The sequence below is a fragment of the Gopherus evgoodei genome, chromosome 11 (assembly GCF_007399415.2).
Source record: "Gopherus evgoodei ecotype Sinaloan lineage chromosome 11, rGopEvg1_v1.p, whole genome shotgun sequence".
NCBI classification, from domain to species: Eukaryota; Metazoa; Chordata; order Testudines; family Testudinidae; genus Gopherus; species Gopherus evgoodei.
The window spans coordinates 37,981,086-38,005,573 of NC_044332.1; the positions used below are offsets into that span (position 1 = coordinate 37,981,086).

At 39.4% G+C, this 24,488-nt stretch overlaps 1 protein-coding gene across 3 annotated transcripts in view; it reads left to right on the plus strand.

Annotated features, from left to right (window-relative positions):
- Nucleotides 1–24,488, plus strand: part of LNPK (lunapark, ER junction formation factor) — an 83,104-nt gene that overhangs the window by 48,082 nt on the left and 10,534 nt on the right. For 2 of the 3 annotated variants that reach the window (XM_030579750.1, XM_030579751.1), the window contains exons 9-12: nt 312–536; nt 15,452–15,557; nt 16,339–16,409; nt 18,401–18,571. In XM_030579750.1, coding sequence (XP_030435610.1) covers nt 312–536; nt 15,452–15,557; nt 16,339–16,409; nt 18,401–18,571 — 573 coding nt within the window. The remainder of the gene's footprint in view (nt 1–311; nt 537–15,451; nt 15,558–16,338; nt 16,410–18,400; nt 18,572–24,488) is intronic. The other variant, XM_030579752.1, reaches the window with a different exon arrangement.

Consider the following 24,488-nt stretch of genomic DNA (forward strand, 5'->3'; position numbering starts at 1 on the left):
TTGCACACTAAGATATGTATACTAAGCAATTACCTCTCTATTAGTGCACTTTTGGAGACACTTTGTTCTGAGTATATACCAGTTGTTAATCAAATGCTAGTATTAAAATATAGGATTGTGTCTTTGATCAAACTGCTTATACTGAAGAGCATGCTTAATCAGAGTATGATTGGTCTTTGTAGTCTTGTTATACAGGTATTGGACTTCCTGCTTATTACTTCTCTTACTGATTAGAATAGTAATACTTTGTGTTTTTGTTACTTGCAATATGGTATTGAATATTAAATTCAGTGTGTACATGTTCCTGTCAGAAATTCGTCAGCGGACCCCAGCTCAAAGAAATATCTCTGCAGCTGCCCCAGTAAGCCCTAAACAGGGATCTCCCAAAGCTCCAGGTCCACTAGCAGCATCTCCTGGTCTGCAAAGGGACGCTTCAGCTCCTGGTGGACCTCCAGAAAGAACCATTGCACCAGCCTTGCAGTCAAATGTGTTACCAAGACGTCCTGGATCCCCTGCTACTTCGATGCCTGGAATGGGTAAACAGAGCACTTAATGTTATTTACACTTTATATTGTTTTCTCTGGTTACCAATAAAACAGGCCATTTTCAGACAGTATGGAAATGGCATTTCATTTGGAAATAGCAGAGCAGTTATCTGATTAAGCAGGAGTTCCATATTCAATTAGCCATAACTCTTTACAGCTGGCACCTTGTGATACTGAAACCTATTGCCTGAGCTCATTTAACTGTTATGGCTTCTTTGTTTAAATGGCAATAAAACTTTGCAGTATTCTGTAGTCAACAGTATAACATACCTTTTTATGTTCATGGTTTAGGAAAGCTCTAGATTTTATATAAATCAGGTAAAAAGGAAAACGCTTTCAGTATATATTCGTTTCTCACTAAACTCTGCACATATTTTATTATGCATCTTGACATTTATTTAAATTTTTATTCTAGCGGGGATGTTGACGCAGCATAAGTTATAGTGTAAAATACTGCGTACCTTAAAAAATCTTTTCTGATAGATAGATGGATTTTTCTAAAAATGGCATGTTAATTTTGTACTGTAGTCCAATAAAAGGGGGTTTAGCAACAGTTGTGATGTTTAAAAAAATAGTGAGTTACACAAGATACTTCAAACTGTTCACTTCTGAATGGGTCTCCTGCTTTGCAGATGCTTTTTTCAGCTTAGTTCTGGTTCAAAACTCAGAATGCAAATTCTCCATGAAAAATACTTGGTATCATTCTTTGCAATTTAATCCATATTCTGTGGAGTAGTTTTTGTTGTCTTTATACTGTTGCCAAGAAGTTTTTTTTTAAGCTGTGACTTATGTCCCCTGAGTTTTAAGGTTTATAGTGATTATTTTAAGTTTTTGGCTTACATTAGGTAATAAAATATATCAGTACATTGATGATCTTTCTCCCTCTCTCTTAGGAGAAACTTGGGCAATTTAATTTTGAAATGGATTTTTACTGTACTTTAAAACAACTTAGTGTGTTAAGATTTTAAATGGAGCAGGATTTAAACTTCTCCCCATATCAAGTTAATTCATGCTGACCTATGATGGTAGCAAATTCTGTAGAATGATTAGAGAAGGCACTTTAATTGTAATGCCCTGTTCTCAAACAATTTAACTACTTGAAAATGACCTTTATGGTGAAACTTCCAGTGTTGGTTCTGAGTCCAAAACTGAGGTGTTGGGGAAAGTTTTTAGTAAATCCTGATAAGCTTCTTAAGTTACCAAAGTGAAGTTTTCCTACCAGTAAACGTATTGCAGTGAGACAACTCTACTTAATGGCAGTGTTTAACAAGTTCAAACTTGGCATGTACCTAAAGCATATGCTCCTTGTTGGATTGTTGAAATAACTGGTTAAATGTTTGCTCATATTTAATTATTTAACTGTGTAATTTTTCTTAGCAATATTAAGATGTAGGCACATTGAACTAAATTGTGTTTGTTTGAATTTGAGCTTCTAAGTATAGAACAGTGAAATCGGTATTTAATGGGTGTATTGCAATGCACAGTTGCTAGGTTTTTTAAGTAAAAAGAAACTATTAATGCAAGTTTTGTGGCTAATATTTTACATGCACACATCAAATTGTTTCCTTTAGTAACTGACATGTTTCCTTTGCATATATGTAGTTTCGGTTGTGTGTGTGTGTGTGTATGTGTATAATATGATAATTCACTTATTTCTCATATACAGAAATTGCAAACACTATGTCATGGTTACTGTGGAAGACATATCTTTGGATTTCCTGACTCTTGTGCATGTACACTCTCAGCCACAACATTTTAGTCTAAACTAAATTCAATATCAGAGTAAATATCTTTCCACCTAAGTTTATGCATCACTTGCAACAAATATGAATGGGCTTAATTATCTCTAAAGTAAGAATATTCATTCATTTTTATTACTGTATTTTGTAGAAGAGAATCAATTTAACATGAACCACAACAGAGCTCCCATATGTTTGAAAATTAATAACCAGCAGGTAGTTGAGAGTTTGCCAAGCTTTGTAAAAATGACCAGTCTTCTTACAATGATTGCTTTTGATGTTTATATTAATTACTGTTGTCCATAACAGTATGAAGACTAAGATGCATGGTTTGAGAGTTATTAGTATGCAAGTGATTGAAGATACTCTTGTGGAGCACGTTCTCATATTTAATATCTCTAGATTTCTTTATGTACTTCTCTGCATTTACTATTAACATGTAGCAAGTAAATGTGCTTGCAGTATAAAATGTTATGGAGAGTCTTATAATACTTAAATTCAGTCCTCCATCTAAAGTATTATTACTAGATTATTTTAGGTGTTCAGTTTCTTTTCTTCCAGACTATAGTATGCTGTCAGAGTGTTCTAAAGCTTTATATTCAGCTATGCCCACTCCTTTTTAATGGGAGAGTTTTGTCTCGGTGACCTTAAAACAGTGGTTTTCAAACTTTTTGTACTGGGACCCCTTTTACACAGCAAGCTTCTGAGTGTGACTCCTCCTTATAAATTAAAAACATTTTTTTATATTTAACACTATTTTAAAGTGCTGTCTTTAGAGCTGGGTGGTGGCATAAGGCCCCACCAATCCTGCCCTTCTTCAGTTCCTCCTTACTGCCTGTGATGGTTGCTGGAACCTCTTATTGCTTAGGCAATCTCATCTAGGGTGACCAGATGGGACAGTCCCGATTTTTTTAGTCTTTTTTTTATATAGGCTCCTATTACCCCCCACCCATTTCCGGATTTTTCACACTTGCTGTCTGGTCATCCTAATCTCATCCCTTAGTGGTTTTACTCAAAATTTATGTAAATAGTTTTAGTTTCTTAGTTTAGATAATGTAAGTAGTTTTAGATAGATGGTTTAGATATTTGCCAAGTTTTACAACAGTCTACATAAAAAGCACTAGTGAAGTCAGTACAGACTAAAATTTCATACAGATAATGACTTGTTTACACTGCTCTGTATACCATACACTGAAATGTAAGTAAAATATTTATATGCCAATCAATGTATTATCAAATTATATGGTAAAATTATAAAGTAATCAATTTTTCAGTAATAGTGTGCTGTGACACTTCTGTATTTTTGTTTTATTTTGTAAGCAAGCAGTTTTTAAGTGAGGTAAACTTGGGGTACACTATCAGTTAGACTCCTGAAAAGGTTGAGAACCACAGGTTTGGACAACCCCGCTTTTATGCAGTGAAGCTATCCTTAGTCGCAGTGCCGAGGCATGACCCGGTTGCTGGGGGTTAAATCTTTTGCTGATTGCAACAAGTCTATGCCTTTGAGTGACTCTCACTCAAGATGTTTCAAGTGCTTAGGGGAAGCGCATAGGAAGGATGCATGCCAAATTTGTAAGGACTCTATGCCCTGGACCCAAAAGGACCACGCTCACCTCACCCAAAAGGACCACACTCACCTTAGCCTTGGTGCAGCACACTCCCTTCATCTACAAGAGCTCCCTGGCACCTATTGTCTTCACCAGTGCCTAAGAACACTGCAAGCACCCGAAGAAGAGCCGGTCCCTGGTACTTAAGGGCATGGCAGCATGTACTTGTGTTGTCTGTCATGCGAGGCTTAGGCTGTGACCCCTTCAGCAGTGACTGACCATAGTCTATGCCCCGTCCAGAGACCATCTGGACAAGGTTGTCACTAGCCTCCCTGCAGTGGTGAAATGACCCCAGGGTGGTGCTGGCAGGAGCTCTGTTTGACCCTCGACCTTGATATCTCTGATATTGGATGCGTCTGACCTTGGCTTGGGAGCGCATCTCGGCATATTGCGAACTCAAGGGACGTGGTCCCCAGAGGAACTGATGTTGCACATAAACATCAGGGAACTCAGAACAGTCTGCCTAGCCTGTGGAGTCTTCCTGCCTCATCTTTCCGGTCGAGTGGTATGGATACTCTCAGACAACACAGCTTCGATGATCTACATCAACAGGGAAGGGGGAGCCCGCTTATCAGCTCTCTGCCAGGAAGTGCTCTGATTGTGTATCCAGTACAGCATCCACCTTGAGGTGTCGCACCTCCCCAGCATCCAGAATGAGCTGACAGATCATCTCAGCTGGTGGTTCTTCTCTCCCTACAAGTGGTCTCTCCATCCAGAGATCATCCAAGTGCTCTTCCAATAGTGGGGAACTTCCCAAGTGGACCTGTTTGCCACCAGGCAGAACAGGAAGTGCTAACAGTACTGCTCCTGGATGACCTTATAAACTGGAGTAATAGTAATAGGATGAAATTTAATAGTGAAAAGTGCAAGGTCATGCATTTAGGGAGTAATAACAAGAATTCTAGTTATAAATTTGAGACACATCAGTTGGAAGTAACAGAGGAGGAGAAGGACCTCGGAGTATTGCTTGATCACAGGATGACTATGAGCTGCCAATGTGATATGGCTGTTAAAAAAGCTAATGCGATTTTAGGATGCATCAGACGAGGTATTTCCAGTAAAGCTAAGAAGGTGTTAGTACTGTTCTACAAGGCAGTGGTGTGACCTCATCTTGAATACTGTGTGCAATTCTGGTCTCCCATGTTTAAGAAGGATGAATTCAAACTGGAACAGGTACAGAGAAGGGCTACTAGGATGCTCCGAGGAATGGAAAACCTATCTTATGAAAGGAGACTCGAAGAGCTTGGCTTGTTTAGCCTAACCAAAAGAAGGTTGAGGAGGGATATGATTGCTCTTTATAAATATATCAGAGGGATAAATATTAGGGAGCAAGAGGAATTATTTAAGCTTAGTGCCAATGTGGACACAAGAACAAATGGATATAAACTGGACACTAGGAAGTTTAGACTTGAAATTAGACAAAGGTTTCTAACCATTAGAGGAGTGAAATTCTGGAACAGCCTTCCAAGGGGAGTAGTGGGGGCAAAAGACATATCTGGCTTTAAGACTAAGCTTGATAAGTTTATGGAGAGGATGGTATGATGGGATAGCCTAGTTTTGGCAATTAATTTGGCAACTGATCTTTGATTATCAGCGGGTAAGTATGCCCAGTGGTCTGTGATGGGATGTTAGATGGGGTGGGATCTGAGTTACTACAGAGAATTCTTTCCTGGGTGCTGACTGGTGAGTCTTGTCCACATGCTTAGGGTTTAACTGATTGCCATATTTGAGGTCGAGAAGGAATTTTCCTCCAGGGCAGATTGGCAGAGGCCCTGGAGATTTTTTGCCTTTCTCTGCAGCATGGGGCACGGGCCCCTTGCTGGAGGATTCTCTGCAGCTTGAGGTCTTCAAACCACGATATGAGGACTTCAATAACTCAGACATAGGTTAGGGGTTTGTTACAGGAATGAGTGAGTGAGCTTCTGTGGCCTGCGTTGTGCAGGAGGTTAGACTAGATGATCATAATGGTCCCTTCTGACCTTAAAGTCTATGAATCCTTCCCGGGCCTAGGCAGGGACTCCGGGTACATCTATACTACCTTCCGGATCAGCGGGTAGTGTTTGATGTATCGGGGATCGATTTATCGCATCTCGTCTGGATGCGATAAATCGATCCGCTAGTAGACACCCGTCCTTCACCATGGTAGGAGGAGTAAGCGCAGTCGACGTGGGCACTGCGGCAGTCTACTCGCCGCCATGAGGATGACCAGGTAAGTCGAACTAAGATACTTCGACTTCAGCTACGCAAATAGTGTAGCTGAAGTTGCATATCTTAGTTCGAACCCCACCTTCTCCCGCCAGTGTAGACTAGCCCTAAGTCTCCGATGCCTGCCTTCTGTTGTGGGAGGGGGATCTGATGTACCCATTCCTGCCGATTCCACTTATCAGTAGGATCCTAGCAAAAGTCAAAACAAAGCACGGGTCATTATGATCTCTCCAGCGTAGCCTTGCCAACTCTGGTTCAGCAAGCTCATGGATCTGGCAGTGGCCCCTCTATGGCCGCTGCCCAGATCTCCTCTCACAAGACCTCGGGCAGCTACTGCACCTGAACCTTCACTTCCTTCATCTCATGGCTTGGTTGCTGCATGGTTGAACATGGAGGAGAGGGCCTGCTCCAGCCACGTACAGCAAGTCCTCTTGGAAAGCAGAAAGTCCTCCACCAGAGCGACTTACCTAACAAAGTGGAAGCGATTCTTCTATGTGGCATCTCCCCACCAAGGTCCTTTGCAGTCTATCCTGGATTACCTGCTGTACCTTAAGCATCAAGGCCCTGCTTTTTCCTTCATCAAGATGCAATTGGCATCCATATCGGCCTTCCACACCAGGGAAAATTGGTGTTCTCACAGGACATGTCCATCCAGTTCCAAAAAGGCCTAGAGCAACTCTTCTCACCGGTCTGGGATCTGGTTCCACAGTGGGACCTCAACTTTGTGCTCTTGAGGCTCCAGGACCTCCCTTAGAGCCCCCAGCCTCTTGTTCCATGTCACACCTGTCATGGAAGGTTGCCTTCCTTGTAGCCATTAACTTGGCGAGACGAGTATCTGAAATTTAAAGCCTTTACTTCCTGACCTCCTTATACAGTTTTCTACAAAGAAAAGGTCCAGCTGTCACTCCATCCTGCATTCCTGCCTAAGATGGTGCCACTTCTATGTTAACTAGGATATCTCCTGGTTCTCTATCCAAAGCCGCACTCCGCCTCAGAGGAGAGGCAGGTGCATACTTTGGTTGTCTGGCACACCTTAGCTTTCTACTTGGAGCGCACCAAGCCCTTCCAAAGGTCAACCCAACTCTTCACTGGGACAGTGGACAGGATGAAAGGCCTTCCAGTGTCCTTGCAGAGGATTTCGAACTGGATCACCTCCTGTGTCTGGTTATGTTATGAGGTAGCACAGGCTGAACTGCCACCTATATTGAAGGCCCACTCGACCAGAGCTCAAGCGTCCTCAGCAGTCTTCCTAGTACATATCCCCATCTAGGACATCTGTGGACATACGGTCTTCAGTGCATATATTTACAACACGTTATGCCATCACTCAGTAGGCCAGAGATGACGCTGGATTTGGCAGAGCTGTGTTGCAATCAACACGTCCATGAACTCCTACTTTCCTCCGGTGGTACTGCTTGAGAGTCACCTACAATGGAATGGACATGAGCAAGCACTTGAAGAAGAAAAGACAGTTACCTTTTCCGTAACTGGTGTTCTTTGAGATGTTTCTCATGTCTATTCCATGACCTATCCTTCTTCCCCACTGTTGGAGTTTCTGGCAAAATGGAACTGAGGGTGGGGGGAGCTGGCAGCACCCCTCATACCATGGCATACATGCGCCACTCCAGAGGGTGCCAGAGCTGATCCCCTGTGGATACCGCTGAGGGAAAAATTTCCAGCACTAGTGCATGTGGTGAGCACAACACCTACAATGGAATGGACGTGAGCAACATATCTCAAAGAACACTAGCTCCAAAAAAAGAGGTAACTGTCTTTTTTGGGTTGCCCTCCTTAGTGTGTATAATTATAGTGCTTGTCTGTCTTGACACAGCATGTAATTAATATGATTGGTCCTACATATTGTGGTCTGTTTAGGTTCTTGTACAGCCCTCATCACTGTAGTATCTGAGTTTTTTTGCAGGAGTGCATTGAGCAATCTCATGAACATCTGTCATGTGTGGTTAACTTCTTCTCTCACCTTCTCCCCCCAGGTTGAAATCTTGTACAGTTTAGTATTGTATATTTATAAATGAATACATGCTGCTTTATGTTTTGTTAAGTAAGGCAAAGGTACATTTCACTTAAAGTGGTAGATGCTCAGGTTTGTGGTGGTAGCTAGTTCCTGTGGGAGTTTATTCCACGGTCTGGGACTGTCCTCCAAAGAAGGCTTTATCTCCTGCACAGGCGAGCTTTGCTCTTAAAGTAGTAATACTAAAGGGTAGTAAGTTCTTTTGTGCCTGAGGAGCAAAGTAGTTGCGAGAGCACTTCCTTCTGTGTGTTAGGCAGTCTCTTCAATATTCTGGGCATAGGCCATTAAGCAACTTTGAAGATAAGGACCAAGACCTTGAATTTGTTTGGATAGTCTGTGGGGAAACCAGTGTCAGAGCAGAGAGCAGGTTGGATGTACTCATCATAACCCATGTTGCTTAGGTAACATGCTTCAACAGTCTATACTCTGAGTTTCCTAAGCATTAATGGCATCTTGTCCAAGTATATTGCATTGCATTAGTCCAGCGAGGAGGTAATAAAGACAGTGTAACTGGTCATCATCCATAAGGATGGGATAGAGTCTTCAAGCCAACTGAAGATGGTAGAAAACATAACTTTTCATTTTTATCGCTTTCATCAGATTAACTGATTTTTGTTGGGGCTTCAAGTGGGAAACTGAGCCACAAATCCACTTTATCTTAAACACATTATAAGCATTACTACAATTATCAACACTTGTATCCATAATACTATCTTAAAACTAAATGCTATATCTGGATGTTCCCAATTGTATTCATTTGGTCCCAGTAACTGGCTGTAACAAACTATCTAATTATCTATTGTATTTAATTATTCTTGCATGTGAATTCTGTGGTTTGTATGTTATTTTAATAAAGATTTTTGAGTACAGATTTAATTTTACAGTAGGTATTTTAAAGTTTAGGAAGTAATTGCATAGCCTTAGTGCCAAAGCTTAGTTGACTTTTTACTATTACTGGCTCAACAAATTTGAGTATAGGTATAATTTTGGCTGATTCAATTGTAGTTTTGAATTTTAAGAATAAAGTACCAATTGAGCTGATTGAATGGGCACACTTTCCCTCCATGATTGTATTTTTACTGGCTTATAACCACACAGTAGTCTTTATTTCCCACATTTTATGTCCATTCTAGATACTCAGCTGTACTGGCAGTTGAGATGATTTCTTTCTTGGGTTTCTGTTTCATTATTATGATCTATACCACAGCTTTGTTGCATGGCCCCTAGGGCATCATATCAACAGATCCATTTGACTTGCACCTCTGTGCAGCAGTCCAGAAGAGGTACTTGCCACCATCCATGTGTCTTCCAGTGTGTGAGGTACATGGCTGGACATGTTCCTTAAAACTGGAGTCTTTGAAGATGCTTTATTGGCAGTGGAAGTGGGGGGGAAAGACTTCAAAAAAAATAGCCTTTTGTATAGTATTATAATTAGGATGTGACATTACCACAGCTAGATTCCAGAGGATATTAACCTCTGTGACTAGTTGTTTCATTCCTATACCAGTCCAGCAGATTTTTTTTGGTAATGAGGCTATGCATTTTCCCTTTATGAATATCTTTTAAAGCTTGTCAAGCATCTATTAATATATATGTACCCATTGCGTTTCACATTACCTATAGCTATAGTGTGATTTTTCAGCTTCCTCATTATTGTGATTGATTAGCCCTCTTCGGGGTTTCCATTAATGCTTGGGCAAAGAACAAGAATTGTACTGGGGTGTATATTGATAATTAAAGATGATGGTCCCACACTATAAGCAAAATGCTTATCAGCCCAAATGTAGCTAACATATGTCTTTCATACCAGGTATATTTCTGTTCTGTAGGAGCTAGTATCTCAATGCGTAAGCAGTTGGTCTGAGTTTTGAATTCCTATGCTGACCCAAGGCTTCTGCCAGTGCTATTTCTGTAGCAGCTAATTCCAACACAAAAGGTTGTGAATAGTCAGGCTGAACCAACACTGGAATTGAGGCTAATACCTGTTTCAATTTAGTGACTGCCTCAGTCACTTGTGGGTTCCATTCCCAACTACTACCTTTTTAAAGTATATGAAGGGGCAACTATTTCTATCTATTCAGATATAAACTTCCAAGATAAGCTTGTTGTTGGTTTTAATACAGTTTAACTTGGTAATTTAGAAACCATTTTAGAAAATATTCCACTAACCATTTTGCTGAATATTATGTTTTCCCTTTAAACATTTTTTAACCAATTCATGTGGATTTTTGATACTCCCCAATTGGCAAGTTATGCCACAAATATATAAACTCAGATTGTAGTTGGTTTGAAGACTGAGCCATTCATAGGTTTTCCCCTGTATTTTGAGCACTTCAAAACACAGGTGCCTGCAATATATAAACAAAAAAATTATAAAATAAACCTACAACTTATAAGCCCCTTCATTTTCAGTTTAAACAGATTTTTACTGAAAAATTCCCGAGTTTTAGAAAAAATAGTATTTTGTGTTTTCTGATTTTTCAACCTACTTTTGTATTCAAAATATACAAAAAACCCCAAATCCTTGTTTTATTAGGAAAATACAATACATTGCATGAGATATATGTATTATGATAATACATTAGTCTGTGTGTATATGCAGAGCTGCCTTTTGAAGCAGGACTATGTATTAGTCTAGAACAATGGTCACCAATCAGTCAATTGCAATTGACTGGTCAATCCTAGAGGCTCTCCCAGCTGATCATGATCTCTGGCAGCATAGTGTGCCTGCTGTTAAGGCAGATTCCCTGCCTACCCCGGCCCTACACCACTCCCGGAAGTGGCCTGCAGCCCCATGGATGGGGCCGGAGTCTCCCTCTACGTGCTGCTGCCTGCCTGAAAGCACCTCCCCCGCAGCTCCCGTTGGCTGGGAGAGTTGTGTGGGGTGGGGTTCGCACAGAGGGAACAGTGCATGTTGGCCCCTTCCGGAAGCGGTGTGGGACTAGGGTAGGCAGGGAGCCTGCCTTAGCCTTGCTGCACCTGCTGCCAGAGGTAAGTGCTGCCCAGCAGGATTCAACCCTGAGCCCCCTCCCGGAGCCAGCACCCGAAACCCTCTCCTGCACCTGAACCCCCAGCCATGAGCCACCTCACAGTGCCAGTATCCCATACACCCTTCTGCACCCAAAGCCCCAACCTTGACCCCCCCTCCTAGAGCAAGCACCTTGTATCCCCTTCTGCACCCCAACATTCTGCCCCAGACCAGAGCCCCCTCCTGCACCCAAACTCCCAGAACCCACACCCTGCACCCTACCATTCTGCACCATCCCAGAGTCCAATTCTGCACCCAACCCCCTGCCCCAGGCTTAGCCCAGAGCACCTCCCCCACCACATGCTGTCCCCTCCCAACCTTTTTCTCTGTTTCTAGCACAAACAGATATATTTTCATGGATCCTTGTGGTGGGTGGCATCCACCACTGAATTTGTCTTTTCGAGACTTAACACAAACTTTTAACAATTAGAGAGGTCTATAATCTTTAATGTTACTGCTGGCCAGCATTTTAGCAAAAAGGTTTATAGGATGAGGGGGAATACAAATCAGAGTAGCCATTATCTTCTTCCCAAAGGTACAAGTCCTCACTAGTACCAATGTCCTTATGTTTCCTTAAAGTTTCCATAGTTTGATTGCACTTTGTATTCTTGGACATATTACTGTGTGTTCTGTCTTTCCATAACTGTGCAATAATCAGTGTTGTGCTTAGTTTCTCACTGTCATAGCCCAGTGATTTTTACCCAGAGCAAATACTGTAGTTTGTCATTTGATCATTGGTCATAACTTCTCTATTCTGTACTTTTAACTGTTGGCAGCATTCTTTAACTTGTCCCTCAGACACAAAATCATTAAATATACTACTTCCATATACAGTTCATGGGAATTTTTATATTTCTTATTCCCAACTTTACTCTTAAGTCTTTTTAACTATGTCCCAAGGTTCTTCCTTGGCTAAGACTTTTCTATCAGATCCCTCAGTGGCAAATTATATTAACATAGCAACAAAGAGTCAGTCTGGATCTGTAAAAAGCAACAAACACGGCTACCCCTCTGATATATTAACATACTCTTCCATTATGATTATGAGAACTTACTTTCTTGTCTTGGTGTTGGACAACACCATGGCTGGAGGCCAGGGCACTGTTCTCTACAGCCTTCCAAGCCTTGATAGTTTCTGGAGACTTCATAATCCTGAAGAGCCGAAAGCGGGGACAAGACATCATGGACTCATGCCACCGAGAGATGCCAATGTTGGATATCAAAGTGGGAAACTGAATCACCCAATTTAGGCTTAATCAGTTTTTGCCTTTATACAATTTCAAACAGAAGTATTGTCACTTATAATGTCTGAATGTATGCTTATGCCAATAACAGACAAGATTGAATAGGTAAATGGGCCCAAATGACTGCATTCCAGGGCACTGGAAAGTTCTTTTACCTTCCATGATGATCATCACCTTCTCTGATCTGTTGGTCTAGTCCTTCAGTCCTATTCCTGCAGTTTCTGATGCAGCGTCTCTCTAATTTCAGCTTTGTTCACTTGAGTCTTTTATACATTTTTTACATTACAGATTACTTAATTTTATCCATTAGGCTTTTACCACATTACCCCTTCATTTTTGTGTGTGCTTGTAACCCATACAATATGCATGCGTAAACTTCAGTTACCCAACTTCTGCATTTTTCCTGGTGGTTTTGCAGTTTTGGGGTCATGTCATTCTGTGTCACCTTGTTCCTAGCTTTCCTAGAAAACTGGGATTTTATATTTATTATGACATATTTATGCGTCTTATTTACATCTTCCAGCATGACACATTATGTATCTTGCCAGCAATAATATCATTTTAAACAAAACAGCAATTTATATAAAAGAAGAATTGGCAAAACCACACTAATGCCAGGCAAGGCCTTGGCCTAAGTGTTACCTCATCTAAACCCATTCACTATCCATAATTATGAATTATTAAAATATAGCTTACAAAGCTCTTAATTTTACCATTTAGCAATTCTTCATTCTATATTTCGGTAAACATATGCCACTTTTCTACCTATTAATCTATTGCAGGAGTGGGGAGTTACAGAAAACACAGCATATTTTATTGTCTTTAAATGTAGGTTTTCAAAAGCCTTTTTCATTCAAAGTACTGTTTTCTTTGTGAATCATTACCAAAAAAACTTCATCAGAAATTTTCCTGTGTTGCATTTTGAGAGATGTCTCAATTTTAGGGTCTTGACATTTAATGATATTGTAACAGTACATTGTAGTTAAAGTTAGTTAACTTTTGTTTACGTTAAAATTGGTTATTCATGAATCAACATTTTGGTTGTAGCTTTAATCCTATTAATAAATGCTTTCAGTTCAGATTTGTTAAACATAAAAGTTAAGTGTGGATGAAGTCTAAGCTAAAGCTGTTGATCCTTACCACCTGCGTTGTTACCCTATTTTCAAAAGCAGTTTGAGTTTTGCTGACTGATGAACTGCTTAAACTTTGGAACAAAAAAATCTTCAATGTAAAGTCTGGGGAAACTTTCAAACTCACTTATGGGACACTAGAAGAATGATATGGCAATGTAAGATTTATTTCTGAGGATTAGAGAATTGCAAATTTCAGGGCATAGAGCTATTTTGGATTGAAGGAAAATTTCCCTTTAAAACATATACTACTACTCAGTGTGTTTATGTAGGCATCCAGTAATGGGAGAGGAGGTGCCTGGAAATGACAATAGTAAAATCTGTTCAGTATTTGTTATCAGTGTATCACAGGGTACCCGTGTATTATTATTCATTAAGCTCTTGGCCAAATTTTGACTCTTGGCCGCTAATAATAGAGCTTGGGAGATGGAATAATAATTTTTAATACTTGATGGATTTTGTATAATCGAGACTACTTAGATTTGAAAAGTTAATTTGACAAGAATTTTTCCATAATGTGGCTGACAACTTCACGAGTAAGGAAGAGAAGAGTTAAAGCTACAGGAAATTTGCAGGTTTTTAAAGGTTGCGTATGTCTTGTACAGCAGACCTGCTGTTCCCAAACTCTGGTCTATGGAGAGTTGGGTGGTCTTATTTCTATATGTGAGGGGAGACAAAAAGAAGCAAAATCTGATTGTGAGATTATTTTGTTTGAAAGATGACTAAAAGTATGTAAATTCTTCCTCTTCGCTATTTTTTCATGTTGCATTATCTGCTATAGTTTCCAAAAGGGAGATTTCATGATTTTAAATGAGGGAAATGATCCATAATATGGTATCTCTATTAGAGATGAAACGTCATTGAAGTAACGGTTGATAGGTTTTCTGCCACAGGTGTTCATAAATTTCAAGTAATATTAATGGCAATGCAAAAAGTTAAGGCATGCCCTCTAAAATAGTTTGCAGTCATAAATGCACTGTAATTTTTTTCTGTTTGATCTTTTAAATTAACAGAGAAAAATGCACCAATAGCCTTCCCCAACTACTGTACTGCTAAACGAGATCACTCTTTGTTTCTTTGTTTTATAATAGCATTTTTGTGTTTAATCTTGGGTTCCTCATCTGTTCTCTGCAGTACCATTTTGTTGCTAAGAGAGAATCTGTTGTCCATTGTTGGTATTAAGATGCTGGTATGCAAGATTATATTTTTAAGATTCTGATTTTGGGTTATCTAGACTGACTTTGTCTAACCTTTTGGATTTTTGATAATCTACATTTGAGGGGCAGGTGAACGTTTTCCCCTAGTTTCTGTCTAGTCGGCTAAAATAGGCGCAGTGAGAGCAAAAGCGTTTTGAGGTGAGATCCCTTGTTCGAGCAAATACACAAGCACCAGTGTGTGCTCTTATATTTACACCCACTGTAAACACCCCTTTACACTGACAGCATGGTGTTAAAGGGCTTAAGATAAATGAAAATTGGGCATGTTGTGTGTTCATACTCATTCCTTCAAATGGTCTTCAGTTTACAAGGGTGGTTTTTTGCTTTTTAATAATCCTTTTCCTCAAAGATTTGATTTTTGAACAATGGCAACTTTAGCATTAAACTTACCAGTATTTTTAAATAAGTGATTTAGAAATCATAACTTTGAGTCCACATTTAGTAACTGATAAAACTGAAACATTCCAACAGCAAGAGCAATTGAATTTTAAGAATGACATATTGGAGAAAAGAATACTAGCTGCAGTCCAACTATGTTGAGCTTGAACTGAAGTGGTACAACTTCCCTAGTGGATTTCACAAATGTGACAGTTTAGAAATACTGCACATATTAATACACTGTATTAGCATGTACAGTAGAACTAGTGCATTATGTAGTAGGACTTTGTAGTTAAAACTCAATTCACTATGTTTACTTCATTTGTTAGGTCTCCATCCACCAGGCCCTCCTTTAGCAAGACCTATTCTTCCTCGAGAAAGGGGAGCTTTGGATAGAGTTGTTGAATACTTAGTTGGTGATGGTCCACAGAACAGGTAAAATTTTGCTAATGATATTAAGTAACAAAGCACATACACAATGAGTTGAAAGTCTGGTTTTTATTTGTGCAGGATTAGATATTCTAGAATTCTGCTTATGTTTGTTGCTGGCTTTATATACAGTTTTCCTAATGAAGTGGTTCTCCAGTGCCTCACCGGAACTCTTTTACCCCATTCTCAGGAGCGTAAACTCTAGCACGAGCAGTTTTAAAATGATAGTGCTCTAGTGAAAAAGAAAAGCCTTATTGAAGTATGAGTGGGAGAATGAATTAAACTATCACCTAAAAACATCTGAGACTCTTAATTTCTTTTCATATGTCATCTTTTTAATTGCTTATAACTAATTGCCTGCTGAACTGTCCCAAACCCACTTGAGCTGGCCTGCGAACTCTGTTAGAGGAGCTATTAATCAGATCATTGTATTTCACCATAAAAGTTGAATTACCAGTATTTTTGGTGTGACTTCTATTGAGTCTAGTATGAAACAGTTAGATGTTTAATTTGCAGCTATGTAACAGGTTACGCGCTAGCCATCTTGGTTTAATTCTTAAGATGATGATTAAAAACTTGTCTTTTTCTGATGTATAAGTGAAGAGACCCTGCTAATCAGTACATTTTTCATAAATGGATTGGGCATTACTTGTTAATAATATTTTAAGTATATTAAAAGTTGCTCAGCTTAAATACTATACAGCAGTTCCGTTGTCTCAATACCTAGCTTCAATTTAACACCTGTATTTTTACTCCTTTTTTTTTTTTTTTTTTTTTTTCTTTTTAGGTATGCCCTTATATGTCAACAGTGTTTTTCTCATAATGGTATGGCTCTGAAGGAGGAATTTGAATACATTGGTAAGAACTAACTTGCATAGTCTGTTCTTTAAAAAAAAAATACTTCTCAAATATAAGTTTTGTACTTTATTAGAGACTGTTACAGCACTGTAACATTTTGATTCTAGTTAAGTACTTAGTACAAGCTAAGAAATGCCACTTATGGTAATTTACGATTCAGTAGCTTTGGATACATTTTAAGTTTTAAAAAAGTACTTTATTACAACTTTCAGGCCGAGGATATTGTGTGTGTAAAACTATTCAGGAGGAATAAGCCTCTTCCAAAACATCCTTGAGAATCACTACAGGTTATGAATAGTTCTCAGAAGGGTTTTATAGCTAAAAACTATCGGACATTAAAGTGTTTCGCTTTACCAGAACTTAAAAAAAATCTTGTTTTGGCAAGAAGATATCAGGGAGGCATCAAAACAGGAGTAGGAACAAGCCTTGGAGGTTATATGTCGATTTATGGCTGACAATAACTTAAGACAGACACAGTTCTTTACTGAACACAGATGATGTACAAAAGAGGCAAAATAAAACTACAGTAAGTCTGATGTGTAAGGAATAGTTTCAGACATTTTGTCTTTTCTTTCCACGGTGCATGGGGGCCTGTCTCTCTGGGAGAAAATATACAGCACAATAGGCAACAATTACTTTGTTTCTGATTGATATTACAGCATGCATGCTATGTATCCGTCTGAGCAACAAACAGTCAAAATGTGCAAGAAAGGGACTTTTGTTTGGTCTTTTGTAAAAGTGTATTTTAAATTATTGGACAGCATTTCATGTTTTTCCAACACAAATGTGGTGTTCCTTACTAAATGCCACAAGAGCAGGTTATTTTTCAAGTAATAATGTAGTCTCCCATCGAGTTTGATGGATGAGCTCCATTTAAGGAATGTAGACGTACACAAATAATTTTTCAAAGTGGTAGCAAGTTGGCTGTAATTCTCTCATCCTTTTTGGTCATTTTGTCTGCTGGTGCAGATGGTCGGTCAAACAAAGATGCAGCACTTTGTGAAGTGCAGGAGAAATAATTGAGACAATCATATGCACATCCCATTGATGGCCAAAGTGACCAGGGCCTAGAGCCTGGGCTGTGCCAGTTTCACTTGCTAAGGTCACTGCAGCCTGAAGAAGAGTGGCTGCTCCGCCAAAGTCTGTGGGCTATGACTGGCTAGCTCCAGTTTTAATACAGAGTATGTATTTTCCTAGACAAGCTGCGTACTGGGGCTAGGAGTCTTGTCTACTCCAGCAGCAGACTGCTTTTTGTCTGGTCCCTAGTCTTTGACCTGGCTGGCTGGAATGGTCCTACCAGAAGTTAAACTCCTGCTAGCATAGCTCTCCAGGTCATGAGAACTCTCAAGTCTTCCCACAACATCAAGGTGTAGCCCTTGGGGAAGGAAATGACTGAGTAGTAATTGACAGAATAATTTAAAGGCAATGGATATCCATACTGGACTATTAAAAACAACAACAAAAAAACCTCAAAAGAATGGTCTTGTATTATAAATCTTTAAGTATACTTTTCTTCCCTACACAATCTGTCAGCGACTCCAAATCACAGAAAAAAAGATTCAGTGTATGCATTTGGCAATACTTTGTGTATCACGAGGTGCATGTTTTGTTGATGTTTGTGGCAGCCCTAGTAATGCTTACCAGAAGTATTCACAAGTAGCAGCAGCAGAGGTGAAAGGGAACATGCATTCAACTGTGCACAGAGGAAAATGGGATAAGTATAGAGGGGCCCAAATAGGTTCGGTGATGATGCTCTTAGGCCTGAAGTTGGAAGACATGCTACATAGCTTTATTAACCATTTTTTTAACACTATTTTTTTTAATTTAAAAACAAAAGTCCTTTAGTGTCTTAATATTGTCACGCTGCTTTATTTTTTGGAAACTGAAAGTTTTATTTCTTGGGAAATATGTATCTGAATACTAGTATGTTGAGACTTGAAGTCAACTTAGTGAGATTATTATTGTGTGTGCTTTTGTAAACCTGTGTGCAGCATTTAGGTGTGCATACTGCTTTTTCCTGAATCCTGCAAGAAAAACTAGACCGCAAGCACCACGACTCCCAGACTTCAGTTGTGAAAAGAGGCCGCCAACAGAATTGCCGACTACAGTTGGACCTTTGCATTCTGAAGGGGTAAAACTACAAGAGAATCCACCAGGGGAAGGTGTGTACTAATCTATGAAGCTTGCCATTATTAATTTTCACTGAAATCCTTTTGTCATTACTCTTCTTGGTTCAGCCTTTTTTCTTTAAAGTGCAGTGGTTTTTAAAGCATTCTGACTTTTTTGTTCTCCTGTAGTGTGTGTATTTTGTATTGTTTGTTCCTTAGTGTTTGTAGTTTACTCTTCATCTGCATTGCTGAAGGGTTTTTAGCCATACAACTCCTTAAAATTAAGTCTTACTTCACTCATGTCTGGCAAGTTTATTTTCCCTTTGAAAATACTGCCTAATGAAATCTCTGTTTTTTTAAATCATTGATAAACAAATAGCAAACCTAAACTGTATATTATGTGCATAGTTAACACAAGTTAACAAGTCCCTAAGTGGTTAAATTTCACTGTTTTTTCAGCAGGTCATTTGGTTGAAGTGGGTTGACATTCCTGCCTTTGTTCCTTAAGTTAGTTTTGCTATTTTCCCCAGGGCAGGAAAATCTAGTAAAACTGCCTTGCTTAAAATCAAGAGTTCAAAGACAAATTGTCAATTTTAATTTAACAAAGTTCCTTTTGAGAAGTTTTATAGTCTGCAAATACAGTAGGTGTCTAGTGTTCAGCCAACGAGAAGATGCAATGTTTTCAGGAGAGTTTAGAAAATAGTTGTAATTAAAACCAAAGAATCTTCGGTTAGTAAGTAATCAAAGTCAAGTCTAAAGAGGTATGGATTTCTTACAGTTCGGTTCAAACCAGACAAGTTCTAAAGCATGTGGGGCTGGGTAGTTCGGAGCAATTCATGTCACTATGTGATTAGCTGAAGAGGTTTAAAAGGCAGTTGACTACAGGAAATAGTTCTAGTAGTTTAACAAATAAAACTCCCTTCCGTTGTAATCTTTTCATGTTGGGGACAGAGTGGCATTATCTTTCACTTTGTATGTGGCATGAAGAGGCAGGGTGATCATCTTTGCCATTGCACAGAGGACAGATTAATAAATGTGGGTTTTTTTTGTAGTGGTGTATTAAGATCATTAATGGCTTAAACTGGTAAAAAATGCACACAATTAGTGTCTAATTACTTTCTAATAGTGCCCTGAGTTCTCTAAAAATACCACTTGTACAGAATTCTCATTACTGATGTCTCCTGCCTCAGCATGAGTCATGTGAGAAACTGCCTCTAGGTCTTGAGAAATTTGATCCAGTGAGGCACCTGCAGGCTGGCTTGAGAGCTCTAACTAGTATGCTCCAACTTCAGGTACCTCAGGGTATGTCTACACTACAAAGGAAAACCTGAAGCATGGTTCAGGTCAATTGATTCGGGCTCCTCGGCTTTGGAGTGTGGGGCTAAAAATAGAGGTATAGCCATCCCATTCGAGCTGGGACACAGGGTATACCACCATCCACCCTCTCTGACTTCCAGAACCAGGGCTCCAGCCTGAGTGGGGATGTCTACACTGCTATTTTTAATTCCACAGCCTGAGCCAATTGACCTGGGCTCTGAGATTTGGCACTATGAGTGTTTCTTCACAGTGTAGACATAACCTTATTAGAGGCTCCAGAACATTCCAGACAGTTCCTTTCTGATTGGTCAGTGAAGGAGCTGCTCACTGGCTCTGATGTGGGAGTGCCTCTTGCTGCTTTAGCCCTTATTCAGGTCCTTGTTATGTTCTCCAGTTTCTAGTCAATCCTACTTAATCATAAAGTCATAGAAATGCACGGCTGGAAGAAACCTTGAGTTGAGGCAGGACCAAGAAAACCTACACTGTCCCTGACGGGTGTTTATCCAACTTGTTCTTAAAAATGATGGGGATTTCCCATGCTCCCTTGGTAACCTCTTCCAGAACTTAGCTACACTTATAGTTAGAAAGGGTTTTCTAACATCTAATTTAAATCTCCCTTACTACAGATTAAGCTGAAGAGGGGACAAAGAGTAGGCATGGAGAACAATTGGATAGACTCATAGACTTTAAGGTCAGAAGGGACCATTATGATCATCTAATCTGACCTCCTGCACAATGCAGGCCACAGAATCTCACCCATCCATTCCTGTAACAAACCCTTACCCTATGTCTGAGTTATTGAAGTCCTCAAATTGTGGTTTGAAGACCTCAAGCCCTATGCTGCAGAGAGAGCCAAAAAAACCTCCAGGGCCTCTGCAAATCTGCCCTGGAGGAAAATTCCTTCCCGACCCCTAATATGGCAGTCAGTTAAACCCTGAGCATGTGGGCAAGATTCACCAGTCAGCACCCAGGAAAGAATTCTCTGTAGTAACTCAGATCCCACCCCATCTAACATCCCATCACAGACCACTGGACATACTTACCTGCTGATAATCAAAGATCAGTTGCCAAAATTAGGCTATCCCATCATACCATCCCCTCCATAAACTTATCAGGCTTAGTCATAAAGCCAGATATGTCTTTTGACCCCACTACTCCCCTTGGAAGGCTGTTCCAGAACTTCACTCCTCTAATGGTTAGAAAGCTTCATCTTATTTATAATAGCCCTTATATTTAAAGACTGTTGTTAGGGCCTCCTTCAGTCTTCTTTTCTCAAGCCAAACTTGCCAAAATTTTGTAACCTTTTGCATTGGTCAGGTTAGGCTTCAGCCCGGGCTCAAGCATGGTCTTAACGTTGCAGCGTAGGTGAACTCTAAGGAAAGTGTAGGTCTTCTACTTAACAGGGAAGGAGAGTTAATAACTGGTAACATCAAAAAGGCTGAAGTGTTTAATGCCTATTTTGCTTCAGCATTCACTAATAAGGTTAACTGTGGCCAGATGCTTACCAATTAATATTAACAACAAGGAGGAAAAAAACACATGCAATTTGTCCATCTCTCCACTTTGTGTAGGATACCTTTTTGATTTTTCATATAATTAAAGAGTGCCTGATGGAGCCATATTGGCTTTATTAGTCTTCCTAACTTTTAATCTCTTTAGCCAAGAGGTTTCAGGCTCAATCCTTAGTTGCACCCAATAAACTCTGGATGCAGCAAAGTGAAGGAACTCCAGAGTAGCTGTTTACAGCTCCCTCTTGCTCTTGAAGCGGACTGTAACTGTCCCAAGTACAGATTAGAGCAGCTCAGGGTGTAGTTGCTCTTATCTGTGAACTCAATCTTCAAAGAGGGAAAATCTTGCTGGTGAAGCAAACTGTCTTTAAAGATAGTACCTTGTAATTCTGCTTCTCTGAAAAGTATTTTTTTTCTTTGCATTTTCTCAGGTATGTTACATTAATATTCCCTATATTATATTGAAATGTATTAAATATGGATCATCTTTCAATTGATTTTTTTGATCATGAAAGTCATGATGGCCATCAGTTTGGTTTTACTAGTGTGATCTTGAGTTATATTAGTTAAACATTGAGTTCTTTATTGAACACAGACTCAGATCTTCCTGCTGCTATTGCACATAAAATTTGTAAAGTATCCCTCCTTGTATTAACCATGTCTTATTTTCCAAAGTTCTCTATGTGTAGAATGCAGATAATCAGGGAAGTAATTGATATAATTGAAAAAGGATTAAGGTGTTCTAAAACCAAACATGCAATCCAGATTGTCAATAAATTAATTGTCAATAAGTGAAGTATGAAAGTATAATATATGTGCACCGTACTAAATTTTTAAAACAGGCTGGGATTTACAGAAGAAAGGACTTAGGTTCCCAACACCCACTATTACTGGAACGTGGGCATCTAATTTGCTTATCTTCTGACATAATATACTAGATAAATACTGTACCTACTGTCTTTTAATACATTAATGTATAAAACAAAATATTAATTCTCTAACTGTACTAGCAAAAAGAAAATGTTTTCTTGTATCCATATTAGATGGTTCACTATAGGTTGATGCTAATTTGTAATTTTGTTGTTATGCACAAACTGACCATGACTTGATTCAAGGCATTTTGTTTGAGCAGCCCTGTCTTGTGAAAATAATACTCTCAATCTGTCAAAAAGCATTTTCAATAAGCCATTTTTTTGGTCAGATCTAATTTATAGCATAAATTCTGCTTACAGGTAGTTTTAACCCATACTTGTTTTAAAGGGTTTAATTAATGTGACTCTGTAAACTTAAGCTACTAAGCTTTCCTTTTAATGAGGTATAAACTGTAAGCAAGGCTTTTGCAGATCAGCTATTAAGATGGTTCTGTCCTGGCAAAAAATGGCATATTTAATTATAATTACAACAGATGTTGGCAACAGGAAAGTAACTTCTACCAAAATGTTGGCACCATTCAGAAACATGATTTGGATCAGTAACCTTGTTAAACCATAGCCTTGGAGTAAGGCTAATGTCATTACCAACATAGCAAAACCACAGTCACATGGGCAAAATGACTAACCACCTTCAGTAAAGATGACCAGGTCCAAGCATTCACTAATCTACTGCATAATCTTTTATGGTCACAGACATAGGGGGATGGGGTTAAAGTACCTGTTGACACTAAAACACTAAGGTGATTGCTCTTCTTTTCTCCATGAAATTGCTTCTGCAGATCTCAACTCGATAGAGATTAGCCAGCAGAGATGTTTCTGAGGAAAACTAGTTGAGCAAATTGCTCTCACATGCCTACCATGTTATCTTGCAGTTGAATCAAAAGACTAGTGCTTAGTAAATGTTTGAATTGAACTCCAAATGGCAGCCTCAATATATCTCAGTAATTGAGTAATTCATTAGGGAAACCATGGTAGCTCTCTTCCCTCTAGTAGATTAAAACCTGAGTCATTTTAGTACTAAATCTCCAACAGAATTTTTAAGAAGCTACAGAGCACAGTTTTATCCATTTTGCTCATCTGGTTTCATTTGAAGACGGAGCACAGAGTGCTTTAAAGTAATCATGTGTAGTCTTCTCTTTTTCCTGTTAGTTGGGATCAGCAGCTGTTGTTCTGTGTCTCCAAATGTTCCTTTTGAGTGCATCATATTTAGTCCCTGTTAGAAAAAGCCAAATCCTGACGCTGAAAATATTTGATAACCAAAAATAGAGCTTTATATCAATTAAAAATGTAGAAAGGCAGCAATGTGACAAATCTTGAAAGATCTGTGGCTCTGATTTACTTGACCTTGAGCAACTGGGATTTCAACTTGAGTGTGGCACAGAATGCTTTATTGCATTGACAACCACCTGATGCAAACAGATCAGGTGTTCATTGTAAGATAGGCCTCAATCTGCTTTTCAGTACCTTAAATCATGAGGTGATGATGAACATGCCCAGGATCTCTGGAGGGAATGGACAGGGCTGCATTTCATAGCCTTAGTTTGTTTCTTCTTGATAGATAGTATTGGATTTGCTCTTAACACCCCCCCCCCCCAAGTGCTGTCATCGTATACCACGAGGATCTACTTTCTCATCTAGGGTGACCAGACAGCAAGTTTGAAAAATCGGGACAGGAGGTAGGGGGGGAATAGGTTTCTATATAAGAAAAAGCCTCAAATATCGGGACTGTCCCTATAAAATTGGGACATCTGGCCACCCCATTCTCATTCCTGTTATTCATTGCATATATGAGGCTGCTAGAGTTAGTGACACCCAACTTTGTATTTCACCAATCCAGGGAGTGCAATTCAGTGTTTTTCCTAGTGTCTGGGTGCAGTGAGAGTGTGCTGATTGAGACTCAGTCCTGAGAAGACTCAGGTGGTAATGGTAAGTTGCAATAAGGAAACAGACAAGCTGGTGGAAGTAATCAGTACCCCTGATTGAGTGTGAATCTACAAAACTTGTAACCAAGGTTTGTAGTTTAGTGGTCTGATTAGATTACCAGCGGCTTTTGGATGATCAACTAGTGGCAGTGATAAGGGTTTTTTTTCCTCTCTGTATTTGATCAAGAGATAGAAGTCCTCTCTCTGATGCTGACCTTGTCCTTTGTTTCATGTTTTTGTCACCTTTACTACACCTCTACCCCGATATAACATGGTAAAGCAGTGCTCCATG